Source organism: Cariama cristata, unplaced genomic scaffold (assembly GCF_000690535.1).
Source record: "Cariama cristata isolate BGI_N322 unplaced genomic scaffold, ASM69053v1 scaffold15845, whole genome shotgun sequence".
NCBI classification, from domain to species: Eukaryota; Metazoa; Chordata; class Aves; order Cariamiformes; family Cariamidae; genus Cariama; species Cariama cristata.
This window is the reverse complement of record NW_009618358.1, coordinates 10,242-24,426: the sequence shown is the minus strand read 5'-3', so window position 1 is coordinate 24,426 and position 14,185 is coordinate 10,242. Positions and strand designations below refer to the sequence as shown.

The 14,185-nt window shown below is 45.1% G+C and overlaps 1 protein-coding gene across 1 annotated transcript in view; it reads right to left on the bottom strand.

The window, feature by feature from the left end:
• The window catches only part of LOC104162177 (collagen alpha-1(XX) chain-like), a gene marked incomplete at its 5' end in the record, with an annotated part of 32,062 nt that overhangs the window by 7,912 nt on the left and 9,965 nt on the right, over positions 1-14,185 (bottom strand). The window contains 11 exons of the mRNA XM_009700842.1: positions 1-8; positions 361-414; positions 913-1,008; positions 1,996-2,049; positions 4,160-4,246; positions 4,842-4,919; positions 6,967-7,125; positions 7,906-8,015; positions 8,379-8,521; positions 10,245-10,383; positions 12,346-12,384. The exon at positions 1-8 is cut by the window's left edge and continues 70 nt beyond it. Of these exons, the coding sequence (XP_009699144.1) occupies positions 1-8; positions 361-414; positions 913-1,008; positions 1,996-2,049; positions 4,160-4,246; positions 4,842-4,919; positions 6,967-7,125; positions 7,906-8,015; positions 8,379-8,521; positions 10,245-10,383; positions 12,346-12,384 (967 nt within the window). The remainder of the gene's footprint in view (positions 9-360; positions 415-912; positions 1,009-1,995; positions 2,050-4,159; positions 4,247-4,841; positions 4,920-6,966; positions 7,126-7,905; positions 8,016-8,378; positions 8,522-10,244; positions 10,384-12,345; positions 12,385-14,185) is intronic.

Genomic DNA, 14,185 nt, shown 5'->3' with positions numbered 1-14,185 from the left:
GGAATGCCCTGTAAATCAGAATTTCTGTGTGAAGTTGACATCTGATTATCATTGCCCTAGTTCATCTTGTAACAAGGGACATAAGAAAAAGACAGAAGAAGAATCATAATTATTCATTAAACAGAACAATCACTGTTATCCCACCTTTAATCCCATTACATCTAGCTTCCAGAGAGGTCTGTCTTTCTTGCACCAACTGACTCTGTTTCCCTTGAGAAAGTGATGACAATCCAAAATGAAAGACAGTTTCCAAGCAGACAACAGTAACAACTCTATGGCTTTTCAATCTTGCTTAATGCAGCTACTGGGAAAAATGGGCAAATCTTTGAGACGATTAGAAGGAATGGTGTCTACCATTACCTGCATGCCAGGACTTCCAGTGTCTCCTTTCTCTCCTTTAATTCCTGGTGGTCCCTTGGATTAAAACAGAAGCACGTAGTTAGGCATGCTGCAGCATCCTTTAAGGCAAACAGCATCCTGCTGCTCCACATCCACATCCCAGGTTGCTCCTGCTCTCTGCAGTGCCACAGGGTACTTTACAGCCACAGCACGTGCGTGGGGATTCTGCCATCCCAGACATGCACGCAGCAGCCTGCACCTCTACTCCTTGCCAAGCGACGATGATCATTGCAAAGGAAAATGCCTGAATACTCCACTGGGCTGTTTTCATTAAAGACACATTAGGGAGAGTCTGGACAAAGGCAGTCTTTTGCCAGAATGACTAAGTGTAGGGCCTCGTCAGCATGAAAAAATGATCATCGTCTCTCTCTAGTGCAGCTGTCCAGCTGTTAGCAAGGATGATGTAAATACATAGATCACGTTTTGGGGGCTCTATTGAGACACTCATTTCTAAGACATGTTCTAACTGCGAAGAGTAAGAGATAAGAAAAGGCAGTGGAAGAGATCACATACCACAGGACCCTGAACCGTGATTCCTTGGGAACCTGGAGAGCCTTGTTGGCCACTAGGACCCTCTGGCCCTACTTGTCCAGGTGGGCCTGGTTCACCCTAAAATCAAAGACATGAAATCAAACATAAAGAAAGCAAGCAATTAGTGCCGGCTCTCCACATGGGCTGCACTGCATGGCCTGGGTCAGCATGAACCATCTACAGGATTCAGGAAGAAGTCAGGACATTGAGGGGATCGCTAGTAATCTCAGCTGCCTTGGCCTTTTAGGTCGAAGGTTTTGGTGCATCTTTCATGGGAGAAGACAGCAAAGCTGCAGATGGTACTTTGCAAAGCATGATTCACCTTTCCAAGCAGCAGGTCATTCCTGTTATTCAAGGTGGCCAGAAAGCAAAGGGAAATGTTCCTTAACTCATGGTCAAGATCTGCATCCATTCTCATTCCTTCCCCCAAATCTTTCCCCTGTAACCCTGCTGCTTTCCCAGATGTTATCCCAAAGAAGGAGACCAATGGACTGGTCTGGCTCTGCCCTGTGTTGATCAGTGGAGCAGTGAACAATTGCACCAGGGCTTGCTCCAGTCCCCAGGGTTTGGGGGTTCAGACCCGGCCATTCCTTATGCTCACCTCAGGGCTACTCCTGAAGGCTTGGTGAGGTTCTTGCTCTGCTTCACCCTGCACGCTGCTCTGCCCCAGAGCAGTACCAGTCTGTCTGGTTTAGAGGCTTGGCGGCCAGAACAAACACGGCACAAAGGCTGACCATTTTCCAGCAAGGCTGCTTTCAGAGAACATTGCTGACTACATACATTGCATTAATTCAGCACAATCAGGCTCATAATCTCTATTTCCAAAGCCCAACTGAGCATTTAATTAATAATAAGTAATCCCATCCTCCTCAATGCATCAGTCCTTAAAGCTCTGTTTAGGCTCTGCTTGGTGCAGTGAGACAGTCCCCAGCCTAAGTGGTCCAGCTCAGACCAGGAACGAACACCTCCAGCTGCCCCAACAGAGGAGTTTGCAATCCTGCACCATGTCTCTGACACAGCCTGAAGCAAACGAAGGTAGAAGTAGTGCTGGGGGTCAGAACTCACCTTGGGTCCTGGCTCCCCCTGCTCCCCTTGAGGTCCTCTCCTCCCGGGGCTGCCCTGCCAGTAGGACACAAAGCTGCTGTTATGAAAATCATCATCTTTACTGCGGTGTAACCAGGAGCCTAGGGGACAGAAGTTGGTGGATTTTGCTGCGCACAGTGAAAGATGTTTCCTGTTCAGAGAGCTCGCAGTTAATGGAGACAAGAACAAAATTAATCAAGTCATTCAGCAAAGGTGGAAAAGGGGAGAAAAGAGAAACGGCGCAGCCCCTCCGTGACAGGCAGTGGGTGCACTGCACTCACCCCCAGCAGGCAGTGATGTAGTTTCAACCTGTTTAACCTCCTCTCTCCAACTCCCCCAGCAAATCCACGCTGAGACAACGCCACATATGAACATGGGAACACGCTTGAGAAGAAAAAGAAGAGGTGCTTGCACCTACCACCCTTTGGGACTCTGTTGGTTTTTATAGTATCATCCCAAGAGAACAGACACATGTTGAGACTGGGGACAGTAACCAGCTCTGGGGAGACCTGGCTTAGCTCTGCATCTGCATAAGTGCTGGTTGGAGAGAAGAAACCAATCTTTTGGCATGAATCAATATCATGTGAACTTTTGACATCTTAATCTGAAAGTTTCTATTCTAAAAAAAAAAAGGGATTTGAACTAAGAAGCACAGGCGGGGACCTTTGGGAAAGGTGCTTTCAGACGCACCCAGAAGCTCATTTCAGAAGTCAGCTGGACCTGGCCAAAAACGCTCATTAAGGACAGTGATAAATACAAGGTGGGACATAGTCTTGATAACTGGAGTTTTAAAAATAGCAATGAGTGCTCTTGTTACTGCAGCAAATTACCAAGGGTTTAGTGGTGTGAGGATAAGGTTATGTGTCAAAACTGTATTTTCTCTAATACTTAAAAGAGTCCTGCATTTTAAAGAGTTGCACTGCAGAGATGTTCAAACCACAGGGCAATGCAAGCTGGTAATTACGCACTTAAGATACTGAAGCAAACTGTGATAGTGGAGTGTGCTGTGTAATTAAACTTCCACCGGAATGAGCACGTAATTACTCTGTGATGATGCGCTGCTCCTTGCAAAGCATGGAACTGAATTCACAGTTAAACCACAGTAATCCAAGAAGTGATATGAAACCTTTCCCCTTGAGAAAGGAGGCCATTGGCTTTTTAATGGCTGTTTTCCAGGAGAAAAGCACCTGGAATGGTTGAAATGGGGTGCTCTGGACAGATTGTCAAGTTTCAGCTGCCTTGTGCAAATAGAATGTTTTTCCCTAAACTTCCAAAAAGCAAACTTGTTTTGATAACTGCTTCCTAGTGTTTAATTGGAATATTTTCTCCTGCGATTTAAGCCCATGGTGACTCTCCTGTGTCAAATATTGCATTTGCCCTTTATCCCTGAGTATGTTACATACTTAATGACTGTTATCATTTCCTCTCCATTTCCTTCAGGATTTTCTTGCAGGTCACATTCACTGGAAAGAGAGAGCGCTTATAAGGCTCCCACTTAACACAGAAACCAGACAGGAAGGTTTTGTGGTGATGGTTGTTTTTTTTTTTTTTCATTTACAAAGAGTTTCAGAGCCTCCAATCCATGAAATCTCCGCAGGCACTGAGGTTGACCCATTCTGCTCTCCTAAGAGGATTAACGTGGCACCAGGAACCGCTCAGCCTGTTCCCAGCTGCAGCTGTTGTGTTGCCAACTCACCACCTCCCCATTTCAGCAGCATCTGAAATCTGAAGGGCACCTCGCAGCCTTGTCCTGCCATGAGGAGGACATCAAAGCCCCCCGAGATAGGATGAAACGGCCTCAAGTTGCACCAGGGGAGGTTTAGATTGGATATTAGGAACAATTTCTTCACCAAAAGGATTGTCAAGCATTGGATTAGGCTGCCCAGGGAAGTGGTGGAGTCCCCATCCCTGCAGATATTTCAAAGATGTGTAGATGTGGAGCTTAGGAACACGGCTTAGGGGTGGACATGGTAGCATTAGGTTAATGACTGAACCCAATGATCTTAAAGATCTGTTCCGACCTAAATGATTTTACGATTGTAAAACCTCATGGAGCCCCAGGAGCGTTATCCTCATGCCTGGCATGCCCTAACAACACGAAGCAACACCAATGCGTGCAATGTACTGCATGGACGGGTGAACTTACAGGGGGGCCTGGAGGTCCTGGCAAGCCCGGGCGGCCAGAAGTACAAGAGCAGGCAGGAGCTAAGGTAGGGCAGGTCTCCTCATCCCTCTGAAACGAAAGCAAGCCAAGTGGCATGAGCAGCTGCATAGCAAGAGCAGGATGGATCACAGGTAACTTTTCCCTACTCCACTGAGAGATTTTTGTGGGCAAATGAGCGCCTTGCTTTTCTGTCAAATAACAAGTTTAGGCAAAAAAAAAAAAAAAGAGCCAGCCCTGCCTGAAATTTGCATAACATATACTGGAAGATAATTTTCTCCTTGCTAAGTATTTATACTCCCCATAAAGCAATTTTCTGTGTTGAGAATAAAACTTGAAAGGAAGAGCAGGGGGATGTTGTGACTCAGGGCTGAGGTGGCAGCAAAGCCGTAGGACTGTCAGGGCTGCCGTCACAGATGAGGTCATGACAGGAGGGATATACCCTGCACCAGGATTTTGAGTTTTCTTTCCTTTTGAAGCAGACACAGTTTTGTTCGCTTCAACAAGAAACACACAGCTGTTACTCCCAAGAGAAGAGAAGAGAAAAAAAAATTTGTTTCCCCTCTTGAGTCTATCAAAATAATTTGCAGTGTCACGTCATTGCCATGGACTTGTTTCATCATCCCCAACTTCATGTCAATTAGCAGAGCGGTCTCTCATGTCTTACCAGTGCAGGGAGGTCACAGCATCTGTCTTCCTCTGCCCTTACACTGCTGCACAAGATCTGCAAAGACTGCAGCTGGAACTGGGGAAAAAAAGAGAGTTTGACAGGAAAGTAGCACTGGCACACACGGTCCGTCACCAAATCTCATGACGTTCAAGTGTTAAAAATAATCTTCAGCAATGATTTGACAGGACTCTTCCATGTGGTCTCAACTATAATTGTGCCTAAAAAAGCCACAAATGAAAAGTACCCCCAGCCACTGATTTTTTTTACAGACCCTCAGGTCTCTATGTCTTGCTAAGCAAGTCAACAAGCAGCTTCATGCCAGCAAAAGCCAAGTCTCTAATTTACTCACAGTTCTGCAACAGTGGGCAGATTCTCAAGTAATTGGGCTTCAGCATCACCGAAATGTGAAAGCAAACTTTGCTTTGCTCCCCTTAGGGGCACGGAGATAAGAGTAAATGTGGCAGCAGCATTTCCCAGGACAGATGCAATCCCCTCCCAAGAAACCCCAACCTGTCTCTCTTGCCACGTCCCTCACAACTGCCACATCTTCCCATTTTGATTGACAAAGGAGCAAACACTGCACAAAGCCAAACCAAAATAGTGAAGCAGAGATTTTTTTTTTTTCCTTGACACCATTTCTCATAGCTTTTTTTTTCTTCCACTCTATGCAATTAAAAACAAGCAAGCTGTACGGCCCAGGGAGTGTGGCATGCAACATACAGATACAGATGAACCCCGTAGATCAAATGACATTTAAAGATATCTTAAATTAAATAAGGTTCCATGATAACTGGTAATGAGACACTTTGTCTTCTCAAAGGCAGCAGAGCCGGGGAAGATATGAAACTTTGCTGGGCGTGAAAGGCAATGGGAGTAGGGACAGCACAAAGCTGTTCATTGCTCAGCTAGATCTGGCCAGCTAAGCTGCTAGCCGGGAGAATTTGGGAGGCACAAGGAAAGCACAGATTCCTGTCTTGTTGGCCACTGGCTTGTGATCAAATTGCCACAGAATTCACTTAGGAAATAAGTAAATACTGCCTGAATATCACTCTCCCCTGGTTTGTTGTATAGCTGACCCTATATTTTACAGGCAATTCCTGCATCCACTTTTTTCCTGGTGTATCCCAGACCTCTGCTTCTCTCTTTGCAGCTGGGGAGGCATATGGGACACACTGTTTTTACTGCGCTGCTTTGAGGCAAGGGAAGTTGTAAATCAACTGATACGCCGTTTTCCCCTGGACTTCTGGGTCTAAAAGCAGAGCCAAGGAGTAAAACTTCACATAAGTCATGAACGATTTTCTACAGTCCCACTAGCACATTGTGAGTGAGGAACCTGCCCCTTATTCTGCACGTATTTGACATTCCTGTTTTCTGGAGCAAGTATGGCCACAGACTGCCAGGCGATGGCATACACGGGTGTTTTTGCCCTTAGGACCACGCACTGGCTGTCACAGGGCATGGCACCGAGTCCACACTTCCCCTTATTCTTTCCTTTTGTAGGGAGCAGGTTCTTTGCAGTGCTGTGCAATGCAGTAAGGACATAACCGCAGGCTGGCACCGAGTGTTTGGGCTGTTTGGTTGTTGGTTTTTTCAAGTAGCAGCTGCCAAAGAGCCTCTATACTGAAGATTATTTTCCTACCATTTGCATGCAGATAGGCGAGCCCAAACACACTAAAGACCGAGGCGCATCCAGCCCTGTTGCCTTCAGTCACCGGCATTTCCCAATATCACTCGGTGGGGGCTGATGTGCACAACCTTCCCTTGCAAAAGCAGTTCCCAAACGTCCCTGTCTGCTTCAGCATCTCAGTGTAGGATCTGTGCATCCCTGGTCCCCAGACAATGCAGACAGCTGAAGGCACCACCGGGACACGCTTACGCCGCTGCCTCTGATCACAGACCTCAAATGGAGGTAGGAGGCGAGGGAGAGAAACACCACGCTAGGAAAGCTCATTAAAATCGTAGAGATCAGCAGGATCAGGACATGTTCATGCATCACAGCAGTGTTTGGAGGCATTCAGAGTGCGAATGATGTGAGATGGTACTCCTCTCCAACCGCCCACCCTAGCCAGCTCCAAATTTAAGCCCCGCCGCTCTCCGACAGCACGCACCACTGGGGACTCACCGATGCAGACCCGCTCCTGGGTCCTCTGGTCCTTGTCACTTTTCCCAGCATGATGAAGCCAGCGGTGGAGATGCTGCCGACAGTGTTGATAGGTTTCTCCGCTATTTTCTTACAGTCCAGATAGAGTTTAATCTTGAAGTGGCTCACGGCCACATGCACCTGGGCAGCAGGTGGAAAGAGGTGGGTTGGAGCTCCACGATGAAATGAGGGAGTCTTTTAAAGACAGTAATGCCTTCTGCCCAATTCCCAGACTGCTGCTGTTACTGGTGCTGTGTTTTTAATGAGCACATGGATCAAAGGGGCTCAGGAATAAGTTTCAGTATGTGCTGTGTCTGCTATGCAACACGGCACTTTTACCTCCTGTTCCCCTCACCTCTCCTTGGGAGAACCTTTTCTGGAGTTGCAGCATTAAATAATTCAGTTTTCAGAACTAGCTGAATAATGAAACTGCCTACAGATACTGATAGAAAGTGCTCTTCGCTCATTTAGGTGGAATACCTTTGCTCTGAGGACATAGATGGCCAAAAAAAGACCCCTGTTATGAGTGATAAGATGGCTTTCTCACAAGGCTAGATTTTTTTTTTTCCTTCCTTCCATCACTAAAAGGTCACCAAAATCCCATATTCTAAAAAAAAAAAAAATAAGTTTGATTTTTCAATTTGTCGTGGTTGGTAAGACTTAAAAAAACCTTCAGTTTTGGAGTTTCTGGGGGAAAGGGAAGCAATCAATATAGGAAATCATATTTTGAACACAGGATGAACCTTAATTCTTTACAATTATAAACTTCTGCATATCAAATCGGTTTGCCAGTTCCCTAGCAATCTGGATGCAAAGCATTTGTATAATCACTCCTCACTTTGAACAATACACACTGATGGCATAACACTCCCAGATGGGAGTGAGATCGTGAGCCACATGCCTCCCTCTCTTGATAAGGACCTTATGAAAGCTCCCATAGAATATCTTCTTCACTTCCTGCTGGTCAAAGGAGACTTCCTGTAAATCAGCCTTGTAGTCGTGGTTGAAATAGGTCAAGGATTTCTTACTGGCTACAAGGAAAACAGGACAAATAATAGCTTAGAATTAAAAGAGAAATTGATTCCACCCACGTAGGAACAATAGTAAATAAATAGGCTTAAGCATGGTGAAACACTTCTAAACAATGGATAAAAAAAAGAATATGTAAAAAATAAAGAACATGTTACAAGTAGAATAAAAATGAAAGGATGTCTTTTAATTGCACTAGGCAGTATGTAAAATGCAAAGTCGGCAGCAACAGCAAAACTCCCCAAAAAACTGCTGCTGTGTAACAAAAACATTAAAACTTTCTAAGTGAATGCCAAAATGAGTTCTGCTGCTTGCAGAATTGTATGCAAATACCGGAATTTAATGTATTCAACAAGAAACCTTACGGTCAAGGTTAATGCCAAGGAGAGGCTGGAAGTCCTCGTCTGTTATTTGCCACACGGCAAAGGGCTCCTTGGGGGTCTCGGGCAGGAGGCGCAGGAGGATGCTGATGGTGTGCTCGGGTGGGATTGCAAAGAGGTGGATGTCACTGGAACGAGACAAGCCGAGCAAGGGTCAGTGGCTTAAAGCAGCGAGAACCAGCAGGCAACATCCTACAGACAGGGCTCATCCATCGTGTTTCTTGGGCAAGGTGGCCTGGAAAACTTCACCCCGGGGACCTCAACGTGATATGCCGGGAGAGAGCCTGGCCCCTATTTTGTGATTCCCTCTCAGGCTGTTGAAGCCTGTGCTAAGTAATGAGCCCTCAAGGGCCTTCCCCTCGTGCCGGGGGGGACATCCAGGTGGAGCAGTTGGTGTCAGTCCATCACTGCCAGAGCTGCCTTGGGGAATGCCAACACACAGTGAGTGCAGATTTAATGCTTTTCAAAACAGAGCCCAGCGGTAGCTTACAAAACATCCCTGCCAGGCTCCAAAACAGTCCCGCAGGTCTTCTTTTCAAGAAGGAGAAACGATTGTCATGTATCATGCAGTAAATCTTGAAGCCTTGGCAGAAATCAGTGTAAGTGCCCTTCGGGGATAAGCACAGAGCCCACAGAAAGCCCCCTCTGGGTCCCCACATCCCAGCTGCAAAATTTGGGCTCAGCACTGGAAGTCATGACCAGGCAGTGATGCCTGTCACGACCTGGCTCCCTCTGCAGTCGCTGCCAAACCCATCAGAGCACACTGGGCAGGGACCACGGTGAGAGGATACAAGGCAATGAAGAAGGTCAACTTGGTTATGCCTGAGATACATCTGTAATCTGAAACAGGACACATTTGCATGGGCATATATGCAACTCATCAAGCATCTTTTCAGGGCTGATTCATAAGTAATGTCAGGTTCTTATTTCTCTCTCTCTTTCTGAAGGAGCAGTGTCCTTGAAAGACGTATGTACCAGCTGAACACAAGGATTTGCCCATAATTTTCCGAGTATTTAAACCAAAGAGTTCTCTGAATCTCCCTCACTCTGTTTACTCTAAGAAGACTTACTTCTTTAAATAAGATTAAACTGAGCCAGTGCCTTAGTAATTAGGCTTTAAATGAAGTAGCACTGAATGTCAGATCATTCCTGATGTATAGTCGTAAAAAACAAGTGAGGCCATGGGAGCTGCCTGGTCTGCTTGGGACCCTGCAGAGAAGCCTCATGTGCAATGAAACAGGGCCAAGTCACAACCCAGAGCCAGTGATTATCCCCTCTCATCAATAAGGACCAAGCTGCAGAAAGCAGCTATGAGACAAATATTTTCTAAAGCAAAGATCTGTCTGCAAACCAGAGATGCTGGGAGAATGGGCTGAAATGTGACCTCAAACTGCCGTCACAGAAGTGTACATGGTTGTGGACAGAATGCCTAAAGAATCGTGCAGGGTCCGTACATGACATGATCCTTATGTCCATCACAGCAACTGACACCGCTGGAAAAAGTGATTTTGTAAAAAGGAAATACCTCACTGTGAAAATGTTTGGCTGCACGCAAAAATATAATGACTACTCCTCTTGTGTCCCCTTCACTTCTGTATGACGTATTCCATACTCATCTTGAGGAAAGTCAGAGGTTAATTTCTTAATATATTAAGGAAAAATACTCTGGCATTCTTTTCAGTCTGCCTATGGTTTGATTTAGCTCATCATCTTTATCATTTCATTTTGAAGTTGCCAGTGGGGTTGCATCATTCATCCACAAATCGGTGACCTTCCCTTGGTGTGAGCATAGCTAATGTGTATGCATGAGACTGATGACGAAGATGACACCGGCCACAGCTCCGCTCCCACCTGGTCCTCTGGGTGAGCTGAGTGTCCCTGAACAGGGTGAAGGTGCGGGAACCGCTGAATATGAATGGCTCCATAGCTACGCCTTTAATGGAGGCGTATTCCTTCTCTACTAAGCCAAAAGCTTCCATCATATCAAATCCTGGGACAAAGAAAAACAGGAAAATAAGTGATTAGAAAAGATCACAAAAGAAGCGTGATAGAAGAGCAGGTAGAATTAGCCTCTAGCCAGCACAGAGAAGGCAACAGGAGAAAACGCCCGTGGCAGCACGGACACCAGCAAAGCTGTGCAAACCCACTAGAAACCTGGAGTGTACTCCGCAAGTGGCAGCCAAGGAAAGCAGTCTGTGTCTGTACCCTCTGTACACATTTGTTGTAATCTCCTCCTCTTGGAGAAGAGTAGACTAAAGATGGAGACTTTCACAATTGTGTTTTCAAATCTTCGTAGTGAAAAACAAATGAGAAAGAAGTTACTCCAACAATTTCTTCTTTTCAGCTAGATGCAAAAAATATTATCTTCAAAAGACATGGAATCAGTCCAGTAATTGCTAGCAGGGAGAGGGAATTATTTCTGCTCTGAAATGCCTTGTATGTAAGAGTCAGAAAAATTAGGAAAGAACTTTAAAGTATGATCATTTCCGTTTCTCTCTGTTTTCAAAGAGACACCCAGGGGTGACCTGCCTTATGCGGTCTGCAGAGATTCTCCCCGACATCTCTGACATCGCCTCCCTGGCTCCTGCAGCTTCATCTCACCCTCTCAGCTCATCGTTAAAGCTCTGAGTCATTTTCCCATTTCACTTTTCTGTTCAGTAAAACAATATCTTGTAATTAGGATTCTTTTTTTCAGTTCATCTGAGTTTGAAGCAAGTTGGGATTAAGGATATAACTTTCTCTTTAGCAAATGGAAAGGCTACAACTTCACCCAGCTTGTAGCCCAATTACAACGCGGCGCTTTCAGTCTGGATTCCCTCACTCCTTCACTATTTACAATCTTCTGCAGTTTCTTGGTGTCAGTCTTTATTTCACCTGGTGGTTGGTCCAAGGTGCTTTTTTTTTATAACAGTACTAGGGAGTTTGCCAAAAGAAATTACCTATTTGAGAGCCATTTACCTCTGATATGGAGCTTCTGGCACTAGAATTTGTTTTAAAATGCAGGAAATACTGTAGCGTAAAGACTGAAAAGAAGGCTTGAGTCACAATCATAAACATATTGTAATATAACCATATTATTATCATATTGTGAATTTACTATGTAAAGATTTCAGTGAGCTGCTAAGTAAATGGGCTACTCCTGCCACCTTTGTCAAGGAGGAGAAGGAGAGGTCAAGATTTGTTGTGGCTTTATGGTTTGATTGCTTTGGCTTCTGCATCCATAGACAGAGCAAGAGCACCAAGAGCTTCCCGGGCTGGAATGCGCATCCCCAAGACCTGCGAGGTCGGGGTGCGAGCGTAGCGAAGATAAAGTGACTCAGCCGTGGAGTAAAAGGGAGCTGAGAACTGAAGTCAGTTTCTCAGTCTCACTCATATCACAAAACTCTCTGGGAAGGAGGTGATATCACTTTATAAGCAGAACCAAAGGTTGTCTAAGTAACAGATAGATACAGCAACCCCAACAGCAGGAGCAGGTGCTACTGCATAGACAGGAGAAACGGGAACTCGCTACCCTAGCAGTGTCCCTACAGCCTGACTGCTGAGAGCTCCTTGGGTATCGATCCCTTCTCTAGAGGATGCAAAAGTGATCCTGGGACAGACTGAGTTTTTCTTAAGGAGCCTATACGAGTTAGGAGTTGAAATCCTCTTGAAATTCAGTAGCTCTTCAAAGCCTAGCTTCCTTAAGGTGAGTGAAAAACCCAGCATTAAGAACTAACAGCTAAGACCACGAGTTGGTGGAACAGCAGGGACGTACCAATTCAGTTAGTGCAGAATATTCTTTCACCTATAAAAGGTATTTTCCTATTTCAGTTCTCAGACTTCTCCCCTTTCCCTCAGGACAGGGAAACCATTTCCCCCCTGCTCAGCTCTTGCGTATTTCTCAAAACCCAAGACCAGGTAGTGTTTTCACATTCACAGCCCAGCAGCACTGGGGCTGGATACGGTACTGTACCTCGTACGGAGCCTTCGGTAGAGCTGATGGTGGGGCAGGCTGTGAGAAGAAAACAAAAGAGAAAAACTGTTAGGGAAAAAAAGTCAATAGGGGGTTATGGAAGGAAAATGAACACAATTCCTCTGGGCAGAGCAATGGAAAAACACAGCAAAACTTGGAATATTCTACAGCTTAATTCAGAGCCTGGCCTTTTACCTTGCTTATACATGTGGAGAGAGAGAGACAATTTACGTTTCTGCAAACATAAAGGTTGTTCTTGGCTTGCCCGTCACAAAAATAAAAATACTGTCTTTCATCATCAAACATCTTCGTGATCGCTTTCTTTTTATTAACTCACCTGGCACCTTACAATATGAAATACAAGGGAGCATCACATTCTGCAAGTTTCTCTTTAAAAACAGACATCAAAACACTAAGTTTTTTTTTTGGAACAGTGTTTTTGCTGCAACATGCACCTCAATGCTGTTGTAAAATAAAGATATCTGCAGTTCCAAATTTTGTACCTGACACTGAAAACACACGCAGCAAAAAAATATATGTCTCAAAAGGAGATTTTGGCTTTTGGACTGTTTAGGGAAACACAGAGTTTTGACAAAGTCTTGCTGTTTGCCTTTCAGAAATTCCCTTGATGAGTCCTCTAATAAGCCACAGGACAGAAAGCAAAGCCAGAAGAGAAAAGGCTGGAACGCGAAGCTGGAACGTGAGGCACCATGAGCACTCTCCGTTTAAAAGGCTCAGGTAAGAGGGTGTTTTAGAAAACAGCACACGAACGCTACTTTCAATTATCTGCTACCATGTAAATCCCAGGCCATGGATGCCAGATGGAGCTGGGACAAAGGGAACACTTGACGCAAAATGAGAAGTGTCCCTGAAAATCAAGGACACTTGACAAAATGGGCTATTTTATAAATGGTTTTCTAGGTCATCAGTATAATAGAATCTAGCAGGTCATTATACTGAGGCTTTGTTATAGCCTTGCTATTGCTGTTCTTGCATCAATGTCATTTCATACCTCATACAGAAAAGCAGGGCTTCCAATTTTCCATACCTAACTTCTCTAAAATGTGTAAAAGATTTAGAGAGGGTGACTTACCCTCCCCAAGGCATCTAGGATTCCTAAGTCTATAGGAGTTTCAAAGCCATTCTTCATGATCAAGACATACCCAAACCTATGACTTTGATGGTCATGGGACTGCTGAAGCCAGAAGTTAAAACACAAAGACTTACAAGTTACCAAGACGTCCATTATCCAACTTCATGCATAGTTTTACACATAGATACCGTAATTCCTGTAGAATTGGGTATAAAACTATTGAAGGGATATATGGAAAGCAGTTAAGAAATCATTTACGGAAACTTGACCCTCGAAACCATCTCTTTGAGCTTGACCAGCCCCGGATTGTGGGGCAATGTCTTGCATCCAGTATAACCTGACTTATGTCTACAAGCTATATACTGTTCTTTCCCTTCCCCTTCCAGAAACCAACCAGCTTTCCAAATGTGAGGCATTGCTCATCATTGAAGCATGATAAAGGAAGAAAAAAAAAGAAATCCTCCTCAAGTCATACAAGCAGTCCTTAAACTTGCCATTTAGCAGGTATCTGACTTTCTTGCTTGTGAGTCAGGGAGCTCCTTCCGACCCTTGCCCAGACCCCAGGGTCCCTCTTGTTGACATCCTTGGCAATTCTCACCGCCTTCCCAAGCTGGAAGCACTTGGATTGCTCACAGCTCTTTGATCTGGCAATGCTCGGCTTAGGCGAAGCATATCAGCATTAGGGTAAGGATCCCTGACACTGGCAGTATGCACTCTGCTTTGAAGATTTTTTCCTACACTTTCCAG